The sequence below is a fragment of the Chelmon rostratus genome, chromosome 22 (genome assembly GCF_017976325.1).
Source record: "Chelmon rostratus isolate fCheRos1 chromosome 22, fCheRos1.pri, whole genome shotgun sequence".
Taxonomy (NCBI): Eukaryota; Metazoa; Chordata; class Actinopteri; order Chaetodontiformes; family Chaetodontidae; genus Chelmon; species Chelmon rostratus.
The window spans coordinates 19,193,322-19,209,553 of record NC_055679.1 but is presented as its reverse complement, the minus strand read 5'-3'; the positions used below and the strand labels follow the sequence as shown (position 1 = coordinate 19,209,553).

Here is a 16,232-nt window from a genome sequence, read left to right as displayed (position 1 = left end):
AACATTCAAACAAAACGGTTTCAGCCGTCTGGGAGGTAAAACAACAATAATAACCTCAGTTCATCTCAACATTCACATTTTTAAAAAATCAAGGAAGAAACTGTTTATTTTTTTTATTTTCCAGGCCTGTTTAAAAACCTTCTGTTGTGAATTTTTGAGATAAAAAACAAGACAAACTGTTGCAGCGACAGATGACTCTGTACATCACCTGCGAGCCGATGCTCGGGTTAAACATAATCGACACCCTTCCTCTCATTTTTGCCGCTATTTGGCTGATGTGACTTCCTGTGGACAAGTTCAGCCTCAGCACTTCTGAAGAGGAAAACGTTCTCACTCAGTACTTTTGAGTTGAAGTACTTTCCACTTAGTAGTTTACCAGCAGTAATATGTACTTTTAAGAGATAAGATAAGACTCAAACAATCCCCAGCGGGGGAAATTCAAGTGTTACAGGCAGCAGGAATAACAGTTTTATTTAAGAAAAATACCAGAAGTTTCATTGGAGTTCACATATAGAGGAAGTGTGTGTCAGTGAAAGGGAAGCTGGTTGGGTGGGGGGTGACTCTATTCTTGGTGACTCCTTCCTGTTTGGGTGTGGCTTCACAACACTGTATCTCTGACTGTAGTAAACACTGCTGTGTGTGTGTGTGTGTGTGTGTGTGTCGAGGCGTGTTCACATCAACACGCTCAGACATGCTCAGTTGCTTTCTGACTCTACAGAAACACCCACACACACTCTGTGGCTTCGGTTGTTTTAATGTTTGGATCTCTTTGCCGACCTCAGGACTCGCTTCGACCTTTGACCTCCTCCGGTGTGAGCAGACACCTCTTCCAGCGAAAAGGGGAGGAAAACACTGATTACATCGTATGACATCACACATAACGAGGGCCAAACGACCACTCTGACACTGGTTAACAGACAGAGCTCCCTCAGCTGTCAGTTTCCTCAATGTTTTTGCTTCAGTTTCATTAAAATTGTTGAAATTGTCATATATTGGAATAAAATGTGTGTTCGTGCAATTTGGCTAAAGGGGGTGAAGCAATGTGGCCTATCATAAAAGAGGTGCATGCAATCAGAAAAAAAGGAACAGATGGAAAATTATGAAGAAAGATTTCTCAAACAAGGTACAATCAAATCTGTAAAGTTCTCTCAGGAAAGTATTTTCACACCAACAGGAAATCAGTCAGCTCAGCCACAGAGGAAGTCTCAAAGTTCACACGTTTTTCTCTTGGGAGATTGACTCTATGGCTACATATTTATTTCTAAATATGTCACATATAAAATACAAATATACATTATTATCTGCCCTGGCACCGCTGAGCAAGGCAGCAGTAGAGACTGCTGCTGCGCCACGAAAGTGACGTCATGAAAGTGACGTTTTTGTCATTTTCTTCGAAGTGAAGTAGAAACTAGAGTAAAGAAATGTTCAAGTGTTTCTGCCCTGCAGGAAGCGACGCTGAAACGTCACAAGAAAAGAAAAGAGTCGAACCAAAATGAGGTTAGAGGAAGTACGGATGGATAACTTTCAACATAAAAGCCCATTTGGCTTTGTGCTCAGAAAGACTCATGAACCATTCACTTAGGGCCTTTATTGTGATACTTGGCGGAAGTTATGCCGTTAATTGCATATTTGGAATAATTTAATTATTTCCCTTTTCTCCATCTCATGTACTGTGAAAGTACTAAATATATCTCATTTTCTATTGCAATGAATGTTTGTATGCCATCATGTTGAAAGTACTAACCGGAAATTCGTTTGATTGGAGCATTGTGAACATGAAAGTTCAGTTCTTGGATTTACTAGTTTGACAAAATAATCTTAACTCCAGGTTCACTTTGTTATTTTTTTCCCAGACTTTCAACCATAGATCATAGTCTTCATCAGTGTAATTTCTCGCTATTTACGAATGGGCTGATCATTTTACTTTGGACTGCAATTATTTTATCCTCTTGTTAAGGACTTTATTTTGAAAGAATTGACAGGAAGCGCTGACGTTCAGCGCGTCAAACTTGACGTCAGCGCGCAGCGGCAGCAGGAGGGAGCGGCTCTGATAGAGCGACATACACAGAGAGTGGGAGAGAGAGAGAGAGAGAGAGAGCAGCGGAGCGGACGGGTGGATGACTGTGAGTACCGCTTCCTTTCTCTCTTTCCATTTTTCCTCTCTTTTCTGTTCTTTCTTCCCTCCATCATGTAGATGTAGCTTTATCCGGGACGGACTGGGACACATCGTGACAGACAGACGGGGACAGACAGGGAGGGAGACAGGCCGGTGCCGTGCCGAGCTGGGCTGGGTTTGCGGAAGCGACCGGCGGACAGACAGACAGACGGACGGAGCGGCAGACAGACAGTAGCACCGTTAATAATAATATTGTTAATATTTGATGCAGACAGACAGCTGGGGGACATCATGGCGGCTGTTTGTCCGTCCGTCTGCCTGTCCCACGTCCTCAAAGGTCTGTGTGTTCCGGCTTGCCATTTGTCTCCGGTCCTCCCGGCAGCGGGGCCTTCTGCCCCAGCTGGCCGTGCAGGGAGCGTTCTGAGGCGGTTACAGAGCTGCGGAACTCCCGCTGCTCTGCTGGAGAAAAAAGAGAGGAAGTAACTTAGTACCAGCTGCGGAGTTGAGGAGTTTGGAGGAACCTGTCTCACTCTTTGTGTGTCTGTCTACCTGTAGTGTATAGACAAGGCTTGGTTTTATTCCTCTGCTGTTGTACTGTCAGCAACAAACACACACACACACACACACACACACACACACACACACACACACACACACACAGACTGAGTATTGACAGGCCCCACCTAGTTCTGGTTGACTCAGGGATCTGTGTGTGTTTGTGTGTCCATCTTTCTCCTCCACCAACTTTACTTTAGTAGATTAACATCATGCTGCATTCGGGGCCTGTTGGAAAAAGCAGAACTAAACACTTTGTGAACAGCAATACAAATAAAAGGAGTAGAATACCTCTCAGTCTAGGTCTGCTGAGCTTGGTGATAAATCATGATAATATTAATATGATAAAGTGTCACTAGAAGTGTAACATTTGTCTCTCTCTCTCACTTCTGCTCTTTGGCCCAAATTTATGACATTATTTGGCTGTTTAAAGTGATGCGAATGACATGAACACTGAATACCTGTTTGACTGCCACCTTTATGACTTTCTAGAATTTCTTTGTGTAAATGTCTAAATGCACCATGAGAAGTGAGTGTTTCCCAAACCTTTCACCTTGTGATGCTTTTGAAACAACGCTCCAACTACTTGCAGTAAGACTTCAAATGATTAATTGTTCATTGATCAGCAGATATTAATTGGCATTCGGCAGCTATGTTGATATTTAATTAACACTTCATTTGCATTTGAGGCAAAAGTGCAAAAGCAAATCTCTGGTTCCAGCTTTCCGATTGTGGGAATGTGCTGATTTTCTTTGTCTTATGTGATTATAAACTGAATATTCGACTGTTGGTCGGATTAAACAAGGAATCTGAAGCTGTCACCTTGAACTGTGGGATATTATAAAGGATATTTTTCACTGTTTTCTCAATCGGCAGATTAATAAATCATAATCATTAGTTGCAGGCTCATCAAAGACCTTTTGAGGATTAGAAGCACTTTGAATAAGACTCATGTGAATAATGAATGAATGAATGAATAAGACACTCATGTGTCTACCAGTTTAAGTAAAGACAGATTTCTGTGGCTTCTGGTTTTATTTCAGTCATTTTTAGACGCCTTATTTTGTTTCTTGTAATAAATAAGACAAAAAAAAAAAAATACTAGAGGCAAGTCTGAAAAAAAACCCATACATACATTTTTCAGTTTTTCATCCTGTTAATCATCTTGTGGCCTCTTGGATTGATAAATAAGTATATAATACACACACACACACTACATTCATTGCATATTTATCAATATTAAGTTACTGTGTTCAGTATCGGCCCGATAGCCGTGTGTGAGATGTGTTGTGGGCTCGCTCTGTCCAGTTTCTGAGGCCATCGTTTCTGATGTTTTACTATATTATCAATATATTAAACAGGTACAGAACAAATTCTCTGGTTCCTGCCTTTCAAATCAAATAATTTCTGAAGGACTAACAGACGGCTGAAGATGTAACCCTGGACACCGAGAACATGTTGAGTTGAGTTTTTTTTTTGGCATCTTAGACAAAATGATTTATCTGTTAATTCAGAAAATAATCATCTGATTCATCGATAATGAAAACATGTATGAGCTGCAGCCATGTAGAGCTCCATCACTGACTCCATCACAGCCGTCCTGCTGCTCCTTGATTTACTCGAGACTTGATTATTTGACAGGTTGAAACCTTATTTAGAGTCAGTCGTGGAGTAATATAATCGTTTGATTATTTTCATCCAGTCAGCAGTTCAAAACCCCAAAATATTACATTTTATATGATATATGACAAACAAAGTCCTCACATTTGTGAAGCTGGAACCGGAGAATATTTCACATTTTTGCCAGAAAAATTGATGATGAATTGATCATTACAGCAGTGACGACTGATTGTTTCTACTCTGCATAGCTTAGAGCTGAACGTTCTGCCAGTATCTTATTTTGTCTGTTCCTGTTTGAATTAGATGAAATCGTGTGAACGTGTGGTGCCCAGTTCGACTTGTTGTTACCTCATGTTTAGTTTTAAATAGCTGTATTTGCCTTGGTGACGCTCTGAGACCTCCGACTGCTCCAACCGTCTGTTTTGTATCCATTCATGTTCAGCGCTCATGAATCTGATCTGAGCCGAATGGAAAGAGACGGTTTATTTAGTGACGGTTAACCTAAAGTTTGTCGTTGCTCCTCTAATGAGAAGACTTTGCTGTAGTGATGCTGTGTAATGTGAAAGTGTTGCTCCTTTTTATCGCCCGACTCTGCAGCTCGGCAGAGCTCTTCAGCCTCATTTAGCTCCTTGTTTTGGTTCAGTTTCACTGTTTTCACCAATCAAACTGTGATAATTTCACAGTTTGCGACCTGCAAGCAGCAGACAGACACAGTCAGAGAGCAGCTGGTGAACATAGTGAAGCTTTTAGCAGCTGAAGAGCAGACATTTCCCTCAGGAGGTGGAGGAGACCAAAAACAGAGCTAAAAGAGGGAGAATACTGGACTGACCTTCATCAGGCTGTGCATCATCAGCGGTGGGTTATGTTACCTGCTGAGAAAAGTAAAGCAACTCCTTTGCGACTCCTTGCACAGGTTGGTTATTGTCCAGATGGAGCGCAGCCTGCTGAGCATCCACCTCTGAACGCACCGCCTCACCTACAGCCCATAATCTGTAACTCTGCAGGCTGATAACAGGAATAACAGACACAGTAACTTGTTTTCTTGTTTGAAAATATAACTAAATAACTGATTTCTTGAATCGAAAAAGTAATGCATTACAGTACCTGTTACAACAAAAGAAGTAATCAGAGTACTCTGACGTCTTACTTTGAATGCGGTACCCCTGCACTGTGTGTCATGCATGTGAGTGCACATGTTTAGGTAATGTGTCGTGACCCGTGAGGGGAAGATCCAGATCCAGGGTCGCTCAGGTCGAGACCGGAGAGTCATGAAGGGTCAAAGTTGGAGAATTAGATATCTGGATCAAACCGAAACACGTGAACAGTTTGTCTTCATCAGCCTCGCCTGCGGCTGCTTCAGTTTGTGACTTCCTGCGATTCCCTGAACTCGTCCGGGCTTGTTGCATCAAACTGGAGAGAGACGTAGCGAGGCGGCCCTTTTCAGCCCTGCAGGCACGAAATCCACCTCTGGTGATGCGTTCACTTGCAACTGGACAGCCAAAACTCCACTCCGTTTCCACCCTCATGCATCCACAGCATCAGGATTCTTATCAAATGGAGATCATTCACTTATAAGCAGAGATCTAAATACATGAATCATGAGGAAGACAATGACAACAAACACTTGTGTCAACTGAACTTTGGACTTGCTCACTACCGTGAGAATTTGTAGTGAATATTTGTGTGATCTCCAGTTCCTCAGATGTGTTTCCAAAGCAGAGAGAAAGACAAACGAGCTCAATATCAGACATGTATCCTATATATATCTTGATATACTGTTCAGTGGCAGCTCGGACGTCAGCTGACGGACATGTGAGCGTGCTCTGTCTGGGCCTACTTTGTCTCCAGCATCAGTTCTGAAGTCCAGGTTGTTTTGGTTTTATTTGAGGTTGTGAAAAAGCTCACGTGGCTCGAGCTCACACACTCCTGATGTCAGCTCGTCATCCAGCTCTGTTCTGCAGTTTGCTGCCATCCCGACTGTGCAGAAGCTGAGGATTCTGGGTAAAATAACGCCCTGGAAACATGGCAGTTAGAGCGAGATGTTAATGTTTGGTCCTCACACCACCTGCTTAACCACACACACACACACACACACACACACACGCTGGCATACTTATCTCATCGCCATGGTAACCTTGGCAGACCCTCATTAACAGAGATGAGTGTGTGTGTTGTCTCCGTCATGTTGCTTCTTGTTGCTGCAACGACACGGCGAGGCATGACTGGTATGCACACACACACACACACACACACACACACACACACACACAGTTGTTTCCATCATTTTTGGGGACATTACATAGACTTACATTCATTTCCTGGAGACTTACCCTGAACCATAACCAGTATTTGACTAACCCTAACCCAAGTCTTCACCCTTTGTCCCCATAAGAAAGCGAGTCCCCACAATGTGACTGTGTGAACAGATTTATGTCCCCACAACATGAGCAATACATGACCACAAACACACACACACACACACACACACACACACATTTATACACACACAGGAGGGCACATAGCAACAGTAACCAGGAAGGATTCCACAGTTGTGACATCACCACCAGCTGTGTAATCATGTGACCCCTCTGTTTTAATGAACACACTCAGATGCATAACGGGTAATCATTACCCCCCAGCGAGAGAGAGAGGAAAGCTTCATCTGTATATTTGTATGTGTGTGTGTGTGTTTGTATATTTTAGGATGAAGACTTGGATTAGGATTAGGATTAGGATTAGGGGCAAACCTTCAGGAAGTGATTCAAAGTCTATGTAATGTCCCCACATGTGATGAAAACAGGTGTGTGTGTGTGTAATTGATAGTTCTGCAGCTCCAGGTGCGTCGTAGCTGCAGGCGGAGCTTACAGTAATGCTGCTCTGTGATTGGCTGCTGGGTAATGATATCCAGGAGTGAAGTGGCTAACATGGCTACCCCCCCCTCTCTCTCTCTCTCCCTCTGTGTCTCTGTGTCTCTCTCCCAGCAGACACACAGTCAGGATGCGTGAATACAAACTGGTTGTTTTAGGATCAGGAGGAGTCGGCAAGTCAGCTCTGGTAAGTGACCAAACTCACCGTTTCTGCTGTTTGTGTTGAAGTCTGGGCTCAAACCAGCTCTGAATGGATCTTCTTCCTCTGAGCTCCATTAAAAACACATCTCAGTGGGGCACCAAATGTGGATTAATCCGCCGCTGAAAATAGTCCCAAACAATTGCAGTAATCCTTTAACGTGTTTCGCGTTAAGTAGCTGTAAGGTCGTTAAAATCATGATGATCCACTCTGTCTCACAGTATCACTCTCTGTATGTACGTTTGCTCCGCTCTTCAGTGAAGGTGAAGCTTTTAACCCAGTTTTCAGGAGACGGTTATGCTAATATTAGGAAGCGGTTCATGGCGCTAACGCTCAAGACGGTGCCATCATGCCACCACAGAAGAAGAGGACTCAACGAGTCGACGTCGTTAAAAGAGCTGCAGTCAAAGCTCAAACGATGGAAAACGTGATGGAAATCTTTCTGTTAGTCTGAATGTGAGGAAGGCTGCAGCCTCCTCATCCTCCACATGAGTGATGTTTTCAGTTTATCTCCGAGGCGTCATGGACGTCATCGTTCATTTAGTCTGTGCACGTCTTTCACTCTTCCATTATGATATTTTCTGTGATTTCCTGTGATTTTTCTGCCTGCGTCATTTCATCAGATGGAAATATTATACAGACATATTTATTATCTTTGTAAACTTTGGTACGTGAAGTTTTTAAACCTCTTCTGTGGGTCTGACCAAAGTAAACTGCTGCTTTTTACAGATAAAACTGTGTTTGTATATGTGTGAGGACGAGTTTGTCTCCAGGGGTTCTGCAACATTTTCACTTGAAATTCCCCCAGAAAATGGAAGCAGACTGATCGCTCTGTTCCCTCCATAACACACACACACACACACACACACACACACACTGGTGTAAGTCTCACTACAATGAAGTGCTTTACTCCAGATGATATAATGGAGACGTGTCAGTGTGTCACATTAATTCCATTCTAATGACTTCCAATAGAGAACAGAACAGAGCTCCATTAACACTACTGGCCTACTTCTCTTTATCTCACTGCCTGTCTCTCTCTCTGTCTGTCTGTCTGTCTCTCTGTCTCTCTGTGTCTGTCTGTGTCTGTCCGTCTTCAGACTGTCCAGTTTGTTCAGGGAATCTTTGTGGAGAAGTACGACCCGACGATAGAGGATTCCTACAGGAAGGTAAGACAGCTTCAGCCTGTCTGTCTCCCCCGTCATGAGTGCTGTGAGACCACTGGTTCCCGAGGGACAGACCGAATGCTAACGTTAGCTGCTAACCATCCTATCACATGATATGAAGGGAAAAACATGAGGAGGAAAAGACCAAGAAGAAGAAGAAAGACAGGAAGAAAAATAATCAGAGGAAGAAAGAGAATGAGGAGGAGAAGATGAATCAATAGAAAAAAAAACAAATAAATGAAGAAGAAGGAGAATATAGAAGCCAATTTCCACCAAAAAACAAGACAAAAAAACAAATGAAATGTTGTGATAAAATTAAAAATGCTGAAGGTATCATGTGACTAAAATATCACTTATTAAGTTAAATAAAATAAAATAATTGAAATTTTTACCTAAAGTTGAAATGATGAGATAGTAAGTTTATTTAATAAGAGTCTAAATGCTAATGTTAGCATGCTAACATGATCAAAATGAAAATGCTAACATGCTAATGTTTAGCAGGTATAATATTAACCATGTTCACCATTGTATTTTAACATGTTAGCGTGCTAGCATGCTAACATTTGCTTAATTAGTCAAGTCCAGTGGAGTTCTGCAGGTCATCACCCAAAGTGCTGACCTGAAGATGGCGCTGCTTTAACTCGCTTAAAGTTTTGTTGACATTTCTTGTGAAATCTTGGCAAAGAGGTTGTGGGTGATGTTTTGGCGAAGCATTGACTCTCTCTCTCCCTGTCTGTCTCTCTCTCCCTGTCTCTCTGTCCAGCAAGTCGAGGTTGATGGACAGCAGTGTATGTTGGAGATCCTGGACACAGCAGGAACAGTAAGATCTGTCTACCTGCTGCATCTGTCTCTCTGCCCACTAAGACTTCCCTTAGTTGGACCTAATTGTCCAAACCAGGAAAAACAGATAAAGACCAAACTGACGCATCCACGTGCGTCCACATACCTTTGGCCACATAGTGCCTCCCTGACCACCTGTCTGTCTGTGTGTGACCTGTCTGTCTGTAGGAGCAGTTCACGGCGATGAGAGACCTGTACATGAAGAACGGTCAGGGTTTCGCTCTGGTCTACTCCATCACGGCTCAGTCCACCTTCAACGACCTTCAGGACCTCAGAGAGCAGATCCTGAGAGTGAAGGACACCGAGGACGTACGACACACGCTCAAACACACACACACACATCAGAAACACCTTTCAGTGTAGAGAGCCGGAGTCACGATATCACTTCCTGTCTCTCTTCTGCTCCACTTCCTGTAACTCAGCACAATCTGCCATTCAGCATTTCTGTCATCGGTCGAAAACGTGTTCCTGGGGTTGACTTTCTAAAAGATGAGACAAATCAGATCCGTGAGGTTTAGGCTGCCAAGATCTAGGGACTATGGGATATGGGGTTATTCTGACAGAATGCATTTGTTTTAGTTTGGCAGAACTTAAACAAATCAGAGTTTTAGCTTTTTGCTGCCCCCTGCTGGATGTAAGGTTTATAAGATGAGACAGGATGCAGGGCGAACAGCTCGGAGTGATGAATCCAGTAAAGTGGCACCCAGAGACTTCACCTCATGTTGACTGTTTATGTTGCACATTGAGTGCTTTGTGGTGCTTTTAATGTGCAGCACTGCAGTGTTTTCTAACCTCATGAACCAATAACATCTAACTGTTAAACACATGCTCTAAAGCTAAAAATCTGTTTTCATTATCGCATCAGTTTGTTGATTAATCAGTCTATAAAATAAAAAAAAATGGGTCCAAAAATCCCATCAAAACTCCCTCAATCACATCGATAAAGTGCTTGTTTTATCTGACCAGCAGGTAACAGCTTTAGTTTATGAAGGTTTCCAGACCATTCAACCACCTGGTTTATCGGGTCAAAGAGTGCAATGTAGTGTAAATGGTTCCATCTGCTGGCCAACCTGTGTTTGAACACATGAGTGTGAATATGAATATCCGGTGTGACGTTGCAGGTTCCCATGATCCTGGTTGGAAATAAGTGCGACCTGGAAGTGGAGCGTGTCGTGGCCAAAGAGTCGGGCATCGGCCTTGCCCGCCAGTGGAACTCCTGCGCCTTCCTGGAGACCTCAGCCAAGAGCAAGATCAACGTCAACGAGGTGAGCACACACACTTTGTTTCCATATACATCAGACGTGTTCACAGGTAATTAACTGAGACCCAACCCAGGACCCGAGTGGTGCTGGGTCCAATATTATATTGTTGCAGGGTCCAGGGAGGGTCCGGTTGTCTCTGTGTGTCAGTGTGTTTAATACCCGAGTGGATCCAAGCGACTCTTTCTTAGCTCTAGCGTGGCGACATTATTATGTCGCCAGTTGGCAATGTGCCAAAGTTTAAAACTTTTTCTTAAACTTCAGATATTTACCCCAAGATAACAATGTGTGTGTGTGTGCAGATCTTCTATGACCTCGTGCGACAGATTAACAGGAAGAGTCCAGTTCCTGGGAAAGCTCGCAAAAAGTCCACCTGTCAGCTTCTCTAATGACAGGTAGGTCTTTAGTTCACACGTATATCATCAGACACACGCGATTATACAAACTTTACATTTTTCTTCTCTCTCTCCAGTTTTCTGCTCACCTGACCGACAACCAACCAACCAACCAATCACACCACATCTTCCAGCTGGCCATGCCCATTTAACACAACCATGTCATCATCAACATCAGCCACCTCTGACCTCTGTTCCCGTGACGACCACACCTCCCATCCCCTCACCACACTGTCTGACGGAGACGGTTGCCTTGGAAACATTAAGACCAAACATCAAAAGACTGCAGCGGCGGTGATGATGATGATGATGATGATGATGAAGAAGATGATAACAGTTCTGCTGTTGCAGGAATCGGGGCTGTCCAAACAACTGCCCAAATTGAAGCTACGGTTCCCATCATGCTCTCTGCTAGGCCATTTTGCGCTGGGAAGTGGCGACTTGCTTTTAATTTTAAATGTTTCTTTCCTTTCTTTTTCTTTCACTTATTTTCCAGCAGTCCCAAGCCATTTACACGCGGTTTGACCACTTTGCCGTCAGCCATGTTGTTGCCACGGTTACCCCGGTGATGTCACAGCTAACATGGCTGACTTTGTGTGTTTGGCTCTGGTAGAACCTGTGGATCCATACAGTGGTTATTATACAGTGATTATTATTATGTTTCTGTGTGAAAAGATATAAAAGTCACTTAATGTTTTTGTTTTGGATTTTTGGGGTGTGGGTGGGGGGTTAGGGGGCGCAGCAGGTCATCCAGTCTGCTCACCGCGCAGGAATCTTTGAGCTAATCCAAGTTAGCTGACAGCTACAGGACTGAATAAGCAACAATCGGAGATAATGCTAATTATCCTAATTTGCTCTTTGATTGGTGTTGACTTGATGAGCATATTTTAAATAAGTTAATGTGTCCTTAACTTACGTAGGTTTAGGCTGTCTTATTAGCCTAGCAGCTAGTTAAATACATTAGAAACAATGTGAGCAAATTTGTGAGTTGTTAGGATTATTTGTATATTCCTAAAGAAACTGATAGAAGCTGTTGGCTAAGGGCTAACTTGTTGTCCAATTAATGTGTACTTATAGCTATGGGCTACCTCTTTAGCCTAGCAGCTAGTAAAATGCATTTTTCACAAAAAAACAAATAGGTGATGGTTACTGTGAGATAGATAGTCAGCTAGCTGTGAGTTTGCTTGTCGGTTAGTAAAAGGTGACAATGCTAACATGAGTTTCAAAACAACAATAAAACTTTGGATGCCAGTGTATCTGTCAGAACAAGTATGGCAATGGATGCCGTTAGTTTGGGGCTGGCTTGATGGCTAACAGCTAATGCAATATACTGTATTTAGTATGTTGTAAGGAGATGCTAGCAATGCCACAATCTCAAAGAAACAAGGAAATGATAGTAGCTGCGTGCTAACTTGTTAGCGTAATGGTGCGGTGAGCTGACTTCAGACCTGCTGCTCAGGGCGGACATGTTGCCTTTAGACAGCAGACTCACACTGGTCCAGTACCTTATGTGTGTGTGTGTGTGTGTGTGTGTGTGTGTGTGTTTGTGTGTGTGTGTGTGTGTGTGTTTGTGAGTGTAAGTGAGCTGCATAACAACAGTGAACCAGGCCAGTTTCTGTGATGACCTTTTGGCCCGGGGGAGATCAGGGGGGTATATTTAGTGAGCAGGGCAGCCCGCAGGTGTTGTTTCTGTATTATTAACCATATTATTACCTGATTATTAATGTTATTAACACAAAGCATCAGAGACGGAAACATTGAATTATTGGTCGAACATCCTGATGGTCAACACTCTCTTTAACTGATGGGCGTATATTAAACCATCCAGGCATGGAGGACCAGACTCCTCCATACCCATTGCATGGGTGTAGTATTTCATGCTAACACTTTAGCATACACTGGGTTGAGTGATAGTAGCTTAAAGCTAACATGTTAGCTGGAGAACCACTGACCCATGGATGGTTTTGGTGTCAGTATTGAAATCAGTTAAAGAAGAAAGTTGAATTAAAATGTCAGTGTTTCTTTTGAACAGTAGCACGGCTGAGGTTGAGACCAGCCGGCGGAGGTTGAAGCTGAAGCCCCGCCCCCACCTGTGTGGGGCGTGGCCTGTGAAGCTGCAGCCACAGAAAACCTTCGAATATCTGTCTTCTGTTTGTAATGTGAGAGTGGTCATCTTACAGACAGTATGTTGGACCAGTGACCTCTGTGAGTACTGCTGTGCACAGTGTTGTACTATCAGGAGTACTGCGGTACAGTGTGGTACTGCTGTCAGTATTCTGGTTCTCCTCCAGTACGTTCAGTCATGTAGCATGTTGATGTTTCTGTCAGTACGCAGCCTGATCTCCAGGAGGCGCTGTGACAGTTTGCATGCCGAGCAGAAGCTTCCAGGTGAAAGGTCTGTTTGCAGCTGTGGCGGGGCGTTCCTGTTGGTCTAAAACTGTTAGCATGCTAACAAATAGGAAAGCTAATGCTACAAACCCCCCCAGATTATTCCTGTTGAAAAGTTAAGGGAAATGGCTTTGTACTTTTCCTCGAAAACCCCGATGATAAAGCATACTGTTTGAGTGCTGCGTTTCTTTGCTGAAGTCTTGCTCGTCAAGCCATAATGGGCTCACTGCTGCCCCCCTGTGGCTGGAGGGCAGAAAACACCCTCAACAGATAAGTCAGAACTGCAGTTGTAATGGATGGGGGGCAACTGTGAGTCCAGTCCTCACTCAAGAACAGATGTCTGCATTATCAGAAGTGTTTTCAAACTGTATTTTTCAGCTTTACAAGAGAAAAGACTGCAAGGACGAGGACTAACTGAATAACACTTAGCCACACGTTTTAGTATTAAAACCAGTGCATAAGCATTGAATTAATGGTTTATAACCCACTGTCATGTAATTGTAAAGAAATACGAAAGCATTTTAAAGTGTTTGTTAACCTTTTTATCGGCTTCTACAACATTTCCACAACTGGTGTATAAACAGTTTATGAATGATTAAGAACAAAGCAATCATATTTAAAGATATGTAATTACTATTTAATCGCTATTAACTGTTTATACACATGTACAAATCATTTCGGGTTTAAAAGTGTTTACAAATGTGTTGAAAAGACATGTTGAAAAAAAATATCTTACCTCTCCACTCACTGGCTTTCATCAATGAATGGAATATGCTCAGATGTCACAGAGAGTGACGAAGGATTTCTAAATATATAAACTTAATACTAAAAAAATTTTGAGAATCTTGTGATGAGAGCGCACATTTTGCTCGGTGGCTGATGGCAGCACCTGGATGTCCCACCTGTGCTCAGCAAGAGAACAGCCAATCAAATGAACACCCGGCCGCAGCAGCAGCCAGACCTTTCCGCCTTCCACAGTAACAGAGGCTGTGGTGGCATCCGTCATTTCATGCGACTTCTGGGACGGTAACGTGGATAGTTTTACCATCGAGTGTGACAGATTTAAAGGTCTCAGTTTGCCTCAAAACAAGTAGGTTGAACGATATATCTGCTGGTTCATTCACCTGTTACCTGGAAGGTGCACGTTTTGGGACAGTCTTTCTTGTGTTGCATCCTGTTTGTACACATGAAAAGTGATGAAAGTTATTGTGTGAAGAGTGAAAGCTTGGAGAGAGTTAAAACTCAGACTTACTTTCACTCTTGACTGCCTAAAGGAGGTGCAGTTGTTGGATTGTCTTTTTTGGAAAGTCACAAAAATTGTGAGAAGTGTCCTCCCGATTCTGCAGTCAGACAGTCTGACGGGCTCGTAGTTTGAAGCATGCAGAGACCTTCATGTCTATGGTAAATAGAGGTGTTATAAGGCAAACTTTTTTCTCTTTTTGTAGAGCTAGGCTAGCAGTTTCCCCTTGCTTCCTGTCATTTTGCTAAAGTAGGCTTAATACATCCTGGACCTGTCTATGTGCTGGATTAAACTGGCTGAGATCTTCTCATCTGAGTGTCTGTAAAAAGCAAATGGCTCATTTAATGAATAGAAGTCGCACTGAAGTGATGAGTTGCAACTGCAGCCAAATGCAAACTGAAATAATGCATTCACAATGAGAAGAAATTATTTTACGTTACTGAAATAAATCTGCTTCTTTTTCTCTGTATGGCATGATGACCAGTGAAATGTAAAGGAAACCAGTTCAACCAGTGAAGTATCAGGTTAAAGTCCCATTTTCATTCAGCTGAATTGTCACGGCTCAGCTGTTGGAGTTAAACTGGAATAATTGGTCTGAACTGGTTTCTTCAGTACAGAAACCCACAGCAGCAGCGGGAGGTGGGGGAGGGGAGGGGGGGTGAAGCCAAATGTAAAGTAAAAACTAAAAAGCCTTAAATGAATAAAAGTGGTGCAATTTTGTAACAGCAACCTGCGACCTGGAGTCATTCTGGACGACAGACAGACAGACAGACAGATGGACACATGTCGCCCTCTGGTGGCGGAGTCACCAGAGGGCGGAGTAAAATTCTGCAGCCTCTAACATCACACCACAGCAGAAACTATGTATTTATTTTATTTCTTGTTAGAATGTATATTATTCAATATTCAATTTGTATAATGTATGATTATAGTGTAATCAATAAGAAAGTTGGATGAATCCAGGGCAGAGAGGAACACAAGAAAGATCAGTAAATAAAACATCTACACATTGCAAACAAAGTATAAAGTTATAAAGAGTTTGTTACTGAACAGAATGTCAAATGAAATATAAGCGGAAAATCAACAGTACAGAGTTAGATACTGGAAGATTTGTTTTAAGGAACAACTGATGGAATGTAATGACCGTATATGACAATAATGTTAAAATAGTTTGACAAAAATAATCTAAGAAATATTTTGTTAAATCACTTTCCAAAATCAAAAATGAACTGTTCACACCTAATAGATCTTAAAATAATGCTTGCTTTCATTATTGATTAATCTGCCAGTTATTTTCTCAACTAATCATTTTGTCTATAAAAATGTCAAACATAGTAAAAAAGGAGATTGTAATTTACAACAGTGGTATCTTTAAGTTTCTTGTTTTGATCAACCAACAGTGAAAAATCAGTGGTGCAAGAAGTATTCAGATCCTTTAGTTAAGTAAAAGTACGTTTTATTGGCTAAATGTACTTAAAGTACTTAAAGTAAAAGTGTTGATGTATTAGTAAAATGTTCCTGTCAGTGTTTCTCTATCATATCTGATTTTTGTGGATTAATATTCCTGCTGCATGAATGTGGATGCTG

General features: G+C 42.4%; 1 protein-coding gene across 2 annotated transcripts; it reads left to right on the top strand.

Annotated features, from left to right (window-relative positions):
• The first annotated feature begins 2,059 nt into the window (after positions 1 to 2,059).
• On the top strand, positions 2,060 to 15,110 carry LOC121626113 (ras-related protein Rap-1b). 2 transcript variants are annotated; one of them, XM_041964473.1, is made up of 8 exons: positions 2,060 to 2,123; positions 7,273 to 7,345; positions 8,458 to 8,526; positions 9,287 to 9,343; positions 9,532 to 9,672; positions 10,485 to 10,628; positions 10,925 to 11,017; positions 11,095 to 15,110. In XM_041964473.1, exons 2-7 carry the CDS (start codon positions 7,289 to 7,291, stop codon positions 11,009 to 11,011), a joined length of 555 nt encoding a protein of 184 aa, XP_041820407.1. In that variant the 5' UTR covers positions 2,060 to 2,123; positions 7,273 to 7,288; the 3' UTR covers positions 11,012 to 11,017; positions 11,095 to 15,110. The 2 variants fall into 2 exon arrangements, with proteins under 2 accessions (XP_041820407.1, XP_041820408.1); XM_041964474.1 differs by having other exon boundaries at positions 2,074 to 2,123; positions 7,276 to 7,345.
• The last annotated feature ends 1,122 nt before the right edge of the window (positions 15,111 to 16,232 follow it).